General features: G+C 44.0%; 1 protein-coding gene across 1 annotated transcript in view; it reads right to left on the reverse strand.

The window, feature by feature from the left end:
* Window positions 1–2,262: 2,262 nt before the first annotated feature.
* The window catches only part of MAL2 (mal, T cell differentiation protein 2), a 45,619-nt gene continuing 31,926 nt past the window's right edge, over window positions 2,263–15,955 (reverse strand). The window contains exons 3-4 of the mRNA XM_066578517.1: window positions 8,010–8,162; window positions 2,263–2,931 (exon numbers count right to left, since the gene is read on the reverse strand). Coding sequence (XP_066434614.1) covers window positions 2,860–2,931; window positions 8,010–8,162 — 225 coding nt within the window. The 3' untranslated portion in view covers window positions 2,263–2,859. The remainder of the gene's footprint in view (window positions 2,932–8,009; window positions 8,163–15,955) is intronic.

The following is a 15,955-nucleotide window of genomic DNA, read 5'->3' on the forward strand; positions in this document are numbered from 1 at the left end:
ATGGAGCAGTGATCAAGCATGAGCGCTGCAGCTCCATTTATGCAGTGTGAATCAAGACAGGCTGTGTGACGCTCCTGTGGAGCGACACAACTTTAGCCCAGCGACCCTGCAACTCTCCAAAGGATAAGCTCAACCTTGCCCCCGGGACAGTAAGAAAAGAAGGGATTACGCTGTACAGGGCTTCCAGCCATAAACATAGCTTGATACTGGCTTCCTCCTCGCAGGGCAGCCCGAGTGAATCTTATCCCCTCATCCAGAAGACTGTGAGACACAAGTGCTTTGCACCAATTAAAGCACAGGACCTGCAATTTGGTCTTAATCTTAATAAGGGACTATTTTGCATCAGAGACATTATTGCATCGGCCTTTGTCTGAGGACCGGAAACAAACTCAAATTTGTACCTTTTGTCCCTTGAGTAAAGAGTCGTACCTCGGTAGTTACACTGGAACCTTTCACATCCATATATTGTGTTACTGGACAAATAAAGATCATTCATGTCATAGTCATCATGCATTGGCCTGGTTTTCTTCCTCCACCTGAACAAGAAGCAGCCAAGGCTCGGGGAATCTCCCTTGCCTCTACCAGGTCTACCATCAGCCCACCCTGCCAACTTGCCTCCCATGCTAATCCTAAGCTCGTGACTGAGGCCCCGTTTCAATGGCATGCCTATTCTTGTGATTGTTGAGGGTCCCAGTGGTTGGACCACCAGTAATCAAATGCTTACCTCCATCCTTTGGATAGGGGATGAGTTTTTTATCCTGGCACAACCTCTTAAAAGCACACCAACATTTGAATTCCAAATTGCATGGCATTGAGGCTGCACCCCGTTTATGCGCAGTAACACCTAAAAAGTGCGCAGAAATTCCCCTTTAAGTGTAAATGAGTAGATATCCTCATGCCTTTAGGATTTCTTCACACACAGTTTTTTTGGTTTATTATTATCACCCGTTATGTATATAAAAATGAAACTTCTGTAATACTTTCATGTTAAGTGACAAGTTACCTTTTACCATGAGGGGAAGCTAGTAAGTCCTTGGGTTTGCAATTTTCGTTTCCACATCAATGAAGGTTATAGCAAATTTCTCACGTGTGATTCTTATATTATGTAAGTTCAAAGACAAAATGGCGGCATCTGCAGCAGATTTCACCACAGAGAAGAGCAGCACAGTGATAAAGTTCCTTCAAGGGATGAAAGGGATGTCGACCAAAGACATGGTGCAAACATTAGGCGACAATTGCCCTTCAGACTCCATATTGAAAAAGTGAGTTGGCAAAATTTAAAACCAGCCACTTCAACAAAACGATGATGAAGAACCTTAAGGGAGACCTCAAATGGTGACCATTCCAGAAACCATTCATGACTGGAGTAAAGTGTCTGGCAAATGGGTTAGCAGATCAAAAGTGTGTCCGAGTGCAAGCCTCTTGAGGAATTTTGCAGCATTCTCGGCAGGATGCCAATGTTTTCATGTCTCGACCGGTAACGATGGATGAGGTGTGGGTTTTTATGTACGATCCTGAGTCTAAAGATCAGTCAAAGGAATGGAGACACATTGGTTCCCCATGTTCAAAATAGTTCAGAGTGCTGGCGTATACAGCATCTACTAGGATAAAAATGGGATACTGCTTGTGGACTACCTTACAGAAGGGGTCTACTATCATGGCCGTGTATTACACAACACTACTGGACAAATAAAAGGAGGCATTGAAGTCAAAAAGAAGCGGAAAGTTGACCCAAAGTGTTGTGTTCTTGCATGACAATGTATTGTCCGACTCTGTGGCCATCACCTAGTAAAAACTGGCTGACCTGGGCTTCTAGGTACTGCATCATCCTCCTTAGTTATCTGGACTGGAACTCTTGGACTACCATCTGTTTTCTAATTTGTAGAAATATCTCAAGGGAACCAAATTTGCCTCCATTTTTGACACAATTGCAGTGGCTGATGCCTGGTTTACCACCAAACCAAAGGAATTCTCCCCAGGTGGGTTGAAGAAGTTGCAACACGAAAGTCAGAAGTGCATTGATGTCCAAGAGGACTATGTAGAATAACTGTGAAATTTAATTGTTCTATCTCAATAGTTTGTGGTCAAAGCCAAGGACTTATCAGCACCCCCTTGTACAACTGTACATTACTCTAGAACACCATAAATAATAAGTATTACCTTCTAAACCAGTGTAGGCCACCAGAAAAACTCACTAACTTTTATTGCCCCCTATGTAAAAAAGTGTAGTTATCCATGAAGAAAGTTGGTAAAGTGAATATATTCAAGTGGAATTTTGCCATCTTTATTGTAGGAACCAACACACTTCGAAACCTCAGTATAAAAAAAACAAACTAAATCCCCCCTATAAAACAATTTATAAAATGAACGTGATGACGCTTTATCATTGTGGCGCGGGCCTGGACACCCTCCTTTGTGTATTGGGATGGTAACAGAACCGCTACAAATGGTTCCATTAGGAAACAATCTAGATCTTGGGACCAGCAGTAAATCCTTCAGAAAAGCAGGTTCACGTTTGATCTTTACATTTCAATGATTATTGGCTTTTTATTTTTGCTTTTATTGTAAAACTGTCATATAAACATATCCGCGAGCGTCACATCCCGGTGGAGGAGCAGATGCCCCCTTGGGATTCTGTAATATAACCATGTACAATTTCTGTAGCTTCCCACGATCTGCAGTGCTGTGTGTGATTTACACATATACAGGCGGTCAGTCTGATCAGGCTGTAAAGTCTCTGCGGCGGTGCTTGCTCTCCCCGGGTGACACTTGTAATAAGCCCATTCAACAGACGCCATTCTTTGCTCTTTTATCCATTGACTGCTATCAGATTCCAGCGGGTCTGTCTGGTTAAACTTGTTACTGTCTCCATCTGCGGAATCCCAGCACCATGCTGCACCCATAGCAAACAGTGGCGGCAAAGGCGAAAATCTGGGAAGAAAAGGAAAAAGGTGAAATGAATGTCATTTTCTTCTGTAAAAGAAATGACTATTTTCTTTCTTAGAGTTCCTGTGCCGTGGCTTTTAATGGTTACGGCACTTTGAGACAACTTGTGTTAATATGACAGTTAACTAGTAGAGATGAGCGAGTATACTTGCTAAGGCACATTACTCAAGCGAGTAGTGCCTTAGCCGAGTATCTCCCCGCTCGTCTCTAAAGATTCGGGGGCCGGCGCGGGTGACAGGTGAGTTGCGGCGGGGAGCGGGGGGGAGAGAGGGAGAGATCTCCCCTCAGTTCCTCCCCGCCGGCTCCCGAATCTTTAGAGACGAGCGGGGAGATACTCGGCTAAGGCACTACTCGCTCAAGTAATGTGCCTTAGCGAGTATACTCGCTCATCTCTATTAACTAGCAAACAAACAAATCACTTCATTTACCTAAAATTAAATTTTTGTATTGAAAATCCCTTTATATTGCTAGCCACTAGGTGGCTCCCTCCCTTTTAATTTGCTGTTCACTACTTGTTGTCAAGTGTAGTCTGTCTCTAGTAACAGAAATAAGGTGAAGAACAGGAAGTGGGGCGGGTTTACTATCTCATGCTACCCATAGACGTCCATAAAGAGGAAGAGAAAGGAAGCTGCTTAAGGGCGAGCACCCACTGGCGTTTTTTTACCTGCGTTTTGCGTTTTGCGTTTTTCCTGCACAGGCATAGAGATAACATGTGTTCCTGTCCACTGGCGTTTTTTTTGTGTTGCGTTTGCGTTTTTAACATAGGAACTGTCAGTTGCATATGTGTCCCTATTTTTCTCCTAATGCACCCATGAATGTCAATGGAAATTAACGCAAAACGCCGCGAAAACGCCGCGAAAAACGCGCGGAAAAAACGCGAGAAACGCGGCGAAAACGCTGCGTTTTTTCCCCGCGGAGAACGCAAACGCCAGTGGGTGCTCGCCCTAACCCTTTCCAATCCACTGTCTGACATCTTCCTACGTTCTGATTAAAGCTCGTACAGCTCCAATGTTAGAAGACGCCCGACAGGGTATTCTTACCGTCTATTACCAGCCACTCTGCTGTCGGAGCCTTTCTGGCACACACACTGATGTTAGCCAGCAGATGGCACCGTTGTATAACAACAAAAAGAGAAAGCCTTTTAGGAAAACCTGAATCCAAAATTAGATTGGAAAGGATTAAAGGGAACATGTGTATGTGAGTCTCTCTACCTTAAAACGAATCTGTCATTTACTTTTAGCCCTATAAGCTAAGGTTATGCACTGAAAGTAGTTAGCCCGTGGAGTCCAGGGATGTAGGTTTTATGCTTACCTTCCCTGCTGCTCCCCTGATGTGAGCGCTAAAATCTGCAATTCAATGTATTGAGCTGTGCTGCTAAGCAATCTGCCCATTCTAATTTTATAATGCGCGAAGTACTTAGCAGCACCGCTCTATGAACTACAGTGGCCACTTTCAACGCACACCCTGAGGGTATGTATAAAACTTACATCTCCGAACTCCATGGATCACCTACTTTCTGCCCATAAGCTTAGTTTACTGGGTTAAAAGTAGGTGACAGATTTGTTTTAAGGTAGAGAGACTCACATAGATAGGCTGCTACAGCTAATAGTAAGTGATATTCTGCTACTGAAATCCCATCTCCACTGCTCAGTACTGCTGTACACTGTCCTCCATGATGCTGTTAGATCTATGTCTGTGCTACAGAGAGTTAGGGATCTGCAATTCTCTCCATATGCAGTATATTGAAGACTTTATAGTATTTTAGTCTCCACCAACTCATCTGAAAGTGGTGGAGACTAAGATACTATAATGTTAAAAAAAATCAAGTGCATTTTTGGAAACTTTTTGCAAACTTTATACCAGCTATTATTTGGCTTAGTTTATGCTGATATTCTTCACAAATATTCTGTTATAATTCTGGCACACATTGTGGGATCAGATGAGCGTATTTGCATGCGCAATACGCAGAGAATAGAACCGAATGATATCAATGAGTTCTTTCATATGAATCATTTTTTTTGCGCTCATTTTGTGCACGTGTAAAAAAAATAGGACCTGCTCTATCTTTCTGCGTACTTGTGCAGCAAAGGTCCCCATCCAAGTCTATGGGAGGTGCGCAAATCCACAAAGCGCAGCACAATTCTGTGAAGCATAGAACAGGCTAAATAGCCTTTGAAATCAGGGGGGGGGGGGTGTTGCGTGCGCATATGAACATGCCGTGCATGGGCAAAAACATACAGCACCATGCGCAGACAGGCCCGCAAATATGTTGTGCTAAGGTGAACATATTTGCACATATTCTCATTTTAAATTGCCCTAAATCTCCTCCGGTGTGTAAGTTTTAGGGCTCACGCTCACAGGCATATGTGGCCCGCATATTATCTGTGTATGTTCTTCACGCATATTACGCAGTACACAGCAAATATGCACGTAACATGCATATTTGCCACTTACAGTAAATCCCCATAGTCTACATTGTTACATGCATAATACGAACCCAAATAGGACATCCTGTGTTTTTTTCACGTGTGTAATAAGCAGATATGAAGAGCCCAACAGAAATCAATGGGCATTTAGCAACATGTATTACATGTGTGTGAAAAATACGAACTCAATACACGGACCACATACATCCGTGTGAGTCAGCCCTAACTTGGAGTGTTGTTTTAAGGGCAGTCTCAAATGGCTGTATGTGCAACTATACTCACTGGCACGGAGCGTAGTTGCGCATGAACAAGGCTTCAAATTCTGTGACATAGCGCAGGGGTTTGAAAAAAATAGCGGGAAGATAGGTCCTGCCATAACTTTCCCGCAGGTAGTTAATACTAAGTGCGGGAAAGATAGAGCAAGTACTATCTTTTCTCACCCGTACAATTAACGCACAAGAATCCTGATCCTGAATTCTATTGAAATCGGTGCTTTCGTCTTGTCCTGTTATGCTGCCATGATTATCACAGGAGAAATACATGTGTGTTAAAGTCCTAAGACCTGAACATGAGTTGTGCGGCCACATTTCTTCTTAGCTATTTCTATACACCAGGAAATAAACCTTTGCAGGTTGCCTGCTGATACAACTTGGGCATCAAGTATCCCTTGCACTCCAAATACTGAATGCAATGAAACCTTATCTGCCGCATTCCGCAGCCACATTCCAGCGCCGAGTATACAACACACAACAGAGCAAGACCTTGTAGAGAAATCCAGCACGGAAGATGGGAGGACGTACTCAGAATAAATCACAAGACTAGAAAACATAACATAACTACAAGGAAAAGGCCTTATAGATCATTTCAGTTCCAACCTCCACTGAATGGCCACTTTATTAGAGCCCCTGACCCTCTCACAATTGGAGCTTCCCTGTATGTACATTAGACCTGTGACCCTGAAGTGCGGCATAAAGTCAACAGCAAGTTTTCCGTGGATCAGTTTCAGTGTGAATCCACATTAGATGGGAAAATCCAGCGATGGGAGCCAGAGGCGTAAGTGGAAGCTTCTAGGCTCCAATGCAAAATCTGTAACGGGGCCCCCAACTATAATGCTTAATTCATAGTACTGGCCTCCCTATATGGAGAAGAGAGGCCTTATGGGGCCCCTAAGGCAACTGCATCTTCTGCATCCCCTATAGTTACGCCCCTGATGTGAGCGATTCCCAATGAGTCCTGGTCATCAGTGCTAGACTAGCCAGAGCCGGGATTTCGCTGTCAACCTTATGGGGCTTTTTCATGCAGCGGTGTGGAGAGTATACCGAGAATGGCGTGGTCGAGGAAAAATATTTAGCAAAGGGAGAACCTGTGGACATAAACAACTTGTCACCAAAAGGGGTCAGAGGCGGATGTTAAGCATCGTTCTGATGAACGGGTGTGTGTAAGCAAATTACAGCTGAACACAACACTGGTGCTCCAACTAATGTACCTGAACACACAACTCATCATTCCTCAGAACAGATGACCGGTTCCAGCGCCATTTCTAAGAGATATGGAAAGCGAGACTCCAGTGGGCAAAAATGTAATCGCTGAGCAGAGGAAAAACATCGCTTGATCAGATCAATCCAGATTTCAGTTTTGCCATGCTGACGGGAGTTCAGAATTTGCTGCAAGTAGCAGGAATCAAATTCTTCCAATCAGCTGTTCAAGGACGCTCAGTGCAGGGTGCAGCCCTGAGTCAACTGATAGCAAAAACTATTTTTTTCTCTTCTTTTTTAAACCCTATCGGACTTTGTATTAAAATCTCTTGCGGAGGAAGGGGAGGGGGTTATACGCCACAACGAACTGCTGGAGTTCTGAAGAACAAAGGAGGCCCAATGCACTACTAGATGGGGGTCTGATAAATAGGCCATTCAGTGCGGAATCTAATGTATAGATTATTAACCTATATACAGAACAAGGATTATTAAATATTAGCATTAATTCCACTTTTTGTTATGTCTATCCAGGAGTATTAATAAATATATCACTATTAGAGATGAGTGAGTATACTCAGTAAGGGCAATTGCTCGAGAGAAAAGGTTCGCCTGCCGGCACGGGTGACGGGTGATTGCGGCAGTGAGCAGGGCGGAGAGACGGAGAAAGGGATCTCCCCTCTGTTCCTCCCCACTCTCCCCCGCCGCCGGCAGCCAAACCTTTTCTCTCGAGCGAGCAGGTACTCGCTAAGGGCAATGCTCGCTCGAGCAATCGCCTTTAGGCCTCAGTCACACGGGCGCATAGGCGCCCGTGTTACTGCAGGAAGGAGACGGACGTACCTGAAGACGGCCGTCTCTCTGCAGCGCCGGAGGAAAGAACATGTGACCGGCTTCATTGCCGGTCATGTGTTCTTTCAGCAGCGCTGAAGAGAGACGGCCGTCTTCAGGTACGGCCATCTTCTAACTGTCAGACACACGGGCGCATCGGCGCCGGTGTACGGATGCCGATGCGCCCGTGTGACTGAGGCCTCAGCGAGTATGCTCGCTCATCACTAATCACTCTCTATAATCATCCATTTTTCATAAGCTATACATTGGTGCACATCTGCACTCCGGCCACCGACGCTAAGTCATCAGCGTGTCAGTTTGTCATCTTATATCATACCGTTGCTGCTACGTTTAGTCCAATCTTGTGATTACTGAGATGGAGAACAGTTGAGTTTTCATTCCTCATTAGATTTGCTAGCGATGACACAGCAGCTTGCAGGACAAAGGCCCCAAAATAAAATACAAAGGCAAAGAAGTGGAAAGAAAGGTCCTGAAAAATAGAAAGAAATATAATTAGTCTTATGACAAAGCTACAATGTAGGCTTTACTCACCCCAACAACTAAGGGGTGGCTAATAATCAATAAGACATACTCCCATCCTTGACCTCCAATATGGTGGTGAGTAACCAAGCTCTGAAAATCGCTAGTGCATTGGGAACTTTCCAACCAATATCATGGAGTGCCTGGTACTTACTGGATTAAAAAAGTGAAAAAGTTAGATAAGCAATAAATAGTGTCCACTCATCCTAACCATCTTTTATATTGTATATAAACTAGTACACGTCTATGTTCCATTCTTTCCTACTCCTTATTGCCTGTTGTAGTTTTCTCTTGTGCTGCCCCTTTCCTCTTGAACGAACCCCCTATTTAACGCAGCCAACCGAAGTTTCCAGATCTAGTGAAACTTGCGAGGTTATTAAGGATGTTCTGCTTTGTCTCTATTAACACAATTAAGGAGGGGTGAATGATTTAGGAAACCCACTGCCAAATACCCAACTCAAGAATTCAGAGTTTGTAGAAAAATCTCAATCATTTGGGACCTTCAACAAATATTCAAAGCAAAGTATGGCTACAAAGAGCATCTCTCCTACCGGATGACCCAACATGTCCACACATTACACAGGGAGTCCACCTATTGCAATAGTCAGCATGCAATACTTCATTATCCCCATGGTGGCAAACATGTACTACTTGGTTCTTCTATAGAGTTACAGCTGATTGCTGTGAAGCATAACAGTAGAATGCCTTGTCATCAACTTCATTTCAAGGGACATTTCTTCCTACGCCCTTATTCACACTGGCATTCTTCATTTCCTTTGCTCTTCTACAACATAGGAGTACCATAATGAAAGTGCTGGTGCTACCAGATTCCTCGTAGGCCAGACACCAATGACGACCAATGTACCCCACTCACTATAATAGGGTCCATATAAGGGTTTCATTATAAATGCTGGAAAAAATATCCCAACTTGCTAAAATGTTTTTTTGGTAAACTGATGGAACCAGATGGAAACCATTGTAATCAATGGGTTCCATCGGGTGTTGCCAAGTTTTTTTCCGTTCTTCTGTTCCATAAAAGAACAGAAGAATGGAAATGTGAACAAAGCTTAGATGTCTTTGTTTAGAATAATTCAGATGCAAATTGTTTCCTGGAGGTTGCTTGCATTTGAACAATCCCTTTTTGTTAAAAGGATATTCTTATAATCAGCTTTCCATAGGGTGTCCCGCTGCTGGGATCCTCAGCAATCACTTGAAATATGTAAGGGAATCTTGCAGAGAGTTTTTAGTTTTTCTGCAGCACCACTACAGGTGAAATGAAGCATTACACAATTCTGATGTACTGTATGGATGTGCCAGGTCCTCCAGAGACAGTGAGGCTCTTTGTAGTCACTCTCCTTTCTGGCTGATAGATGATGATCCTCAGTAGTGTGATCCACAACTAGAAACTCAAAACACCCTATTAGGTTATTTAAAGATGGGTTCTCCAAACCCTTCTCTGTAGTCCCTCCAATCTGTCAGTACCAAGCCCTGTTTTCGGCCATCCAATATGCCTGGCGTAGTTTTCCAACTACCTAATGCACAAGGTGAACTGCTTACTGATTGGCCAATGTTGATCACATTAGTAGTCATGGGCAATCAGAGAGCAGGTATGATGCATTAATAGTCCAACACTACCAATGCCCCATGGGAATCAGATAGTCTGAAGATTGTGTCCACTGTCTTAGGACGCAGCACGGGATCCAGAACCAGCAGATCAGACGGCCAGAAGAGAAGGAAAACTGCATGTAATATAACTGTGCCCGCTAGTCCCAGGATAGAATTTTGTCCCAAAACTGGAGGGTCACTTTAGCTAAATATTTTAATCATAGGAATTCATTTCAATCAGATTTGCCAGAAGAGTCAGACAAACTCATAGATGTCCATATATCCCGACAGACCATGAAATAAATCCCTGCAGTACAAGACATCCTAAATGTTAAACTTTATATACTTTGTCTAGACAGAAGACTAAATTGCCATTGGGAAGTAAGTTAAAAAAAAACTCCCATAGTAATAAATCTTCCTCCTTTCTGTACCCAAAAGAGTAATAATAAGGTGGTTCCACGATTGTGAATCCTCTCGCACACACCCATCCCACCAAAACCCGTACAACAAGCCAACACCCAAGAGGTGGGTCATCCTTATAACATCCTTCATGGAAAGAGCATAACCACCTATTTACTATAGACATAAATATGCGTTCTATGTGAGGTTTACAAAAAGTCTAGCATATGAAATAAAGGCAAATCAGCTTGCTGATAGAGTCAGAGGTATAAGCCTTGTAACGACCTTGGCTGTTCAGTGCAAAAAACAATGGGGCACATTTGCTAACTGTTTAACGCCAGTTTGTGGCCTAAAAAAAAGTCACAAGATTTTGTGCAAATTGGAATTTTCGCAAAAATCTGACACTTTTTTTCTGTTCACGCTGGCACTGCCACTTTTTCAAAAAGTGGGTGAGGCTTGTTGGGAGGGTCGTGGTTGACTCAGACAGACAGATTTTTGTATCATTTACACCAGAAATTGGTGTAAATTTTGCCAGAAATGTATGCCTGGTCAGGACTAATCATGTAGATTTCTCAGAAGGCCCATGGAGCTGCTGGAGATGCACTGAATACATGAAGAGGCAACGTTTGCTGGGGTAAATCATACTAAGCCCGTCGTCGGAAATGCCGGGTTTAGTAAATTTCCCCTATGTGCTGTACATTCTAAGGTAACATGATCAGTGGCCAACCAGGCATTATTGTCCAACCATTTACTACAATTTCTTACTCCAGATGTGAAAGTAATCCTCATCAATCTAGTTGTATTGGTTGTATTATGGATCAGTGTTGTACCGATCTATAATATGGTGCCCAAAGAATGCAATGGCCTCATGCTGCACCTCTGTGTCTTTCGAATCCATAAAGGTTTCATCCAATGCTATACTATAGAGGAATTCTCCCTATATTGCTACTAGGCAGAAATATGGAGATAATCTCTAGGAACGTCATGTGTCACCATTCTGGCTTTGCGGTACATAAGAGGCCTAAAAGTCTACTGAGCATCAAAGTCAGAGCAGGGATTGTGCCCATGTACATTAGACAAAGCTCACTGATTTCTTCAGGATCGGCTTAAGATCTATTGTGTATGGAGACCATCCAACTCTTCATTGATGGCAGATGTCAAGGAGAGAAGGTCAGAGATGTTGGATTTGCTGTGTCTGGCAGTGGCTTATATCACTTTCTCCAGTGAAAGTTCCAGACAGTTCATTTATGGTTTCCTTTAAACACAAGTGCACAACTACTTTATAGAGGTTGAGGTTTGGTTGGTGGAAACCCGTGGTTGGCTTCCAAGAATGTTACCACCTACAAAGTCATGAAGTCCTGCAACTTTGGTTGAACATTAAAAGATCCAATGTTCATACAAATAAGTTGTCCTGCTCCTTGCATGTATGGCCGTGGCGCCACAAACATCCTTACATTTTAACAAAGCTTTCACATTTTGAATGTTTTTTTTTAATCTTCATGTTTTCCTACATGTAGAATATTAACTTTTATAAACTTTATTACATGATGAGGTTAGATTAAGCAGTCTCATGACTGGCGACATGTGACCAAAGTCACAAATGAATTATGTATCCTCCCCTCACTTGTGTATGACTAAGCCACAAGCCCTAAATGACTAAATCTGAGCAGAGGTTTATCTTATAAAAGTCATTCATATAACCACCAATATGATGATGACGCATCACGTGATGATGTATCAAATGTTGCTGTGATGTTATGATTTAAAGATGTTTATGATAGATATGTCAATCTAATGAAGGTAATCAGAAGTTTTTAGTAGCCTCCATGTTTTTTCAGCAGAGCGTATCTGTTCATGTGCAGCCACCACCCCATTCATGGACTGGTCTATGCCTGGAACTGGTGGTTGTGGTATTGGGATTTCAAAGGTAAAATATACTGGAGGAAGTGTGGTACCAAAGTCACAGGCAAAATGTAAACCGTATATGGGCTGAGGTCAGGACAGACAGAGTTCATGCAATATGGTAATCAGGCAGAAGGTGACAAACATGCAAATTGTTGTTAAAAACACAGGTCAAGGTTAGTAAAGCTGGTTACATAGGCAAGGGTCAAAACTGAGAGTCAAGCAGGATACAGATGCAACTTCACAGAACCACTAGGGACCTATTGTTCAGGCACCTTCCATTGAGTGACTTAAATAAATTTGGAAACGTCTGGATAGACTAGGGAAGGAAAACTGTGTGTGAGTGCTGGCCCTTTAAGAGGTAGGCCAAGCAGCACATGCCCTATAGGTGGAAGGGACAGCTAGGAGAATAGCGGGGTGTCTGCTGCACAGAAGACCTTGAGCATGCTGAAGGCTGTAACCGGTGGGGAGTGAGGAGAGGAACACAATGTAAGATCTTCAAATGGAAAAAATGGGCAATGAGAATTAAAAAAATTGTGGTATATTCAATTACGGAGGCATTCTCTCCTAGACGTTCATGTGGTTCACATAACAACATGAAGAGTGTAGTTGCCCAGAGTTAATGGGGTCCCCTCCGCATATTAGCACTTTCTGCTTAGCTTAAGCAGCGCTGCTGATTAGAGCTACCTGATTGGCTCTTCGGCACCACATGACTACACAGCGTGCACGCGCATTGCCTTAAGCAGCCGTGCACTACACACTACAGTTAAGCAGACGTGCACTACACACTACACTTAAGCAGCACGGAGTTAGGTTTAGGGTTAGGGTTACCTAAACCTAACCCTAAACCCTAACCCCAACCCTAACCCTAAACCCTAAAACTAATCCTACACCTAACCCTAAACCCTAAACCTAACCCTAACCCCGTGCTGCGTGTGTAGTGCACGTCTGTTTAACTGTAGTGTGTAGTGCACGGCTGCTGAAGGCAATCCGCGTGCACGCTGTGTAGTCACGTGGTGCCGAAGAGCCAATCAGGTGGCTCTAATCAGCAGCGCTGCGTAAGCTAAGCAGAAAGTGCTAATATGCGTCCCCTCCAGAATGTTCTATGGTTGCCTCTTGTCACTGTCTTGTCAGTATCTTGTTTGTAGAGTGCATCAGATTTATGTGTATTACTGTTTGCAGGACTGAAAGGGTTAATGTCTGGTATGTCCTGTCCTGCCTGGAAAATGTATCATTTTGTGTGTAGCGTTTGTGGTCATGTAATGATGCTTGATATGTGTGTTTGCAAGAATGTAAAGTAAGGCAGACTAGTAGTGAGTCTAGTATTTAGGTCGGTCTGTGCGTTAGGAGCATGGAAAAGTCCGAGAGATGGTCCGTTGTTCACACCTGGGCCCAGGGGAGAAATTCCCCTTAGCCTCCATTTATAAAAGAAGCGGATATTATTGTATCTTGACACCACTGGAAGCTAGGGGTTAGACAGGGCTTCCATGGCTGTCACACCCCTAGCTCCCAATTCGCTCAAAAGGTGAGGGTCCTGAAAGGTGCTAAAAATCAGTTTCTGCGTGAAGCACCATGCCATGTGAGTGACCAGCCCTCTGTGTGTGTTAGCCGCCGCTCTGCTCCAGCGCAGTTACCATAGCTAACCGCCTGTTCCCCGAACCCAGCGCTGTGCCCTCCCTGCTGTCTGCAGCCAATGCCTGTAACTTAGAGTCCCCAGCTGCTGTTACCTCCCTGCTCTCCTAATGCACTGTGCGGGGGACGCATGTCAGGGAGTGTACTGCGCCACTGCCAGCTCCCAGCTGTTGTCGTGCTGTGTGCACCCGCCGTCTGTGAGTTACTGGACCCCCGGCACTGTGTCCTCCCTGCTGCCGACCGTAATGTAAAACACACATGGGGGGCTGGGGGTTGGCTGCGGCACTGTGGGCTCCCTCAGTGCTGGGGTGCTGGCTTCTGACCCGCCGGCAGGTAAGGGGCTTTCAGCTCAGCCAATGTGTGCCTGAAGCGGGGGCCATGAAGGAATGGAGGTCCAGGCCGCCATGGATGGAAAGGACTTGTAGCTGCAGGATGATTACCTTAGTGGCCTGCCAGGACCTGCAGCCGAGCCAGATGTGCAGCCAATCATGTACAGGAGGCATCACCCCCCTGTCAAGCTTGTCTCCACCAGTACTTCCTGGTGGCATCAAGATACAATAGTAGCAAAGAAGCGAATGTACCCGGAGTGGGGGAAACGCGTGGAAACTGCATGAGTCCGGAGAGGAAGAATGGAACCGCTAGCAAGCAAGAGAAGTGTGATAGGATAGAGATAGGCTGGATAGAGAAAGAGAGTTACTGGGAGAGTTAATGTCTACAGATAACTGGGACTGTAGAGATACAAATACTCCGTGAATCCTCCCTGCATCACCACTGTAAGAATTGTTGGACTGTTGTCGTTGATACTTGTTAAGTAAATGAGCAGAGCTGAACGTTCCCGGTTCCTGTTCAGAAAAGTATACTTTGTACGTAGACTACTTTATTTTCCGGAATTTACATCAGAAGAATCCACTGCAGAGGACGGACTGTTGGCGTCACGAGTGACAAGTTGGAGAACAGGTAACCATGGTTACTGTTCCCGTGAGATCCCCTAGCAGTAATGAGGTCTGATCCCGAGCTACCCTTAAGAAGGAGATGGTAGAGCCCCATGACAAGGTTAACATCTCTACCCCGCTGTCTCCTCAGCTGAGGGCCTGTTCTTTGGACACTGCACAGTGTGCTTATGGAGCCCATAGTGCTTTCCTGTGTCTATGTACATGAGCTCTGCATCCAAAAAGACACCTTAAAAAGACACATTCATATATCAGACTTTTTGATGTCTGGTTAACATGTCATAAGACTGATTTGGACCATTCCCTTCCCAGTAGAGTCTAACACTCCCCTCTATTGTCTCACGTCTTGTCCTCATCCTTATAGAGCCAACCCCACACTAATTTCTGCAGTTGCTCTCTCACTTCTTGCTATAATTTTTTCTATTTCTAAAGGTGTCAATAGCTATTAATTATTGACATAAAACGCCTTTAATTACATATTGTATATAGATCCCACACATCCCTGGGTCCAAAAGCTACGAGCTACACCTCTTAAATTCTACTAAATAGTCTAGTGAACATGACTCAGTAAGAGAATATAACATTAGTGCAGGCACAAGGCCAAAGCCCATAAGACCTGCAGGGGTTAAACAGATAAATGAGGCAGGTACAGTTGATTACTCTTATTTCAGCAGTATTGTTAATCATTATGGTGCAATCATCTGTGTGAAACCAATGGGTGGAACAGGTTAAGTTTTTCTACTTCCAACACCAAGCTGCTTAAAAGAAAGTCCCAACCACAGAACGTCCCCTACCTGCACTGTGTAGACAATATACAGGGACTATGTGAGAAGATACGTTATCTGGATTGATACTAAGTCTTCGAAAACAACAGGTCTACACTAAATTTTATTGAGTTCTATGTATGACCATTTTCATATAGGAATTCTTGAATTCTATGAATGGATTTTACTTCTGTAGACAAGCAGCAATCAATGAGATTGGCGCTCATCTACCCAACCTTTACATTGGCCAAATCAGACCCTGTGCTGGATGAACGATTGTTAACGGAATCGTTCATCCTGCATAGAGAATCATTGCTGTCGGCAGCGAACCCCCAGTTTACGCAGGAAGATGTGCACTCAACAACGATGATTTTTTCGGCTGCGCAAAAATGTGATCAGCCGACATACGGTAAGATCATTTGCTCATTTGAGCAGATTAATATATGGTTTTGTGAGGAAATAAAGAGACTTCATCCAGTCCTTAGGATAAA

This window comes from Eleutherodactylus coqui, chromosome 9, assembly GCF_035609145.1.
Source record: "Eleutherodactylus coqui strain aEleCoq1 chromosome 9, aEleCoq1.hap1, whole genome shotgun sequence".
Classification (NCBI taxonomy): domain Eukaryota; kingdom Metazoa; phylum Chordata; class Amphibia; order Anura; family Eleutherodactylidae; genus Eleutherodactylus; species Eleutherodactylus coqui.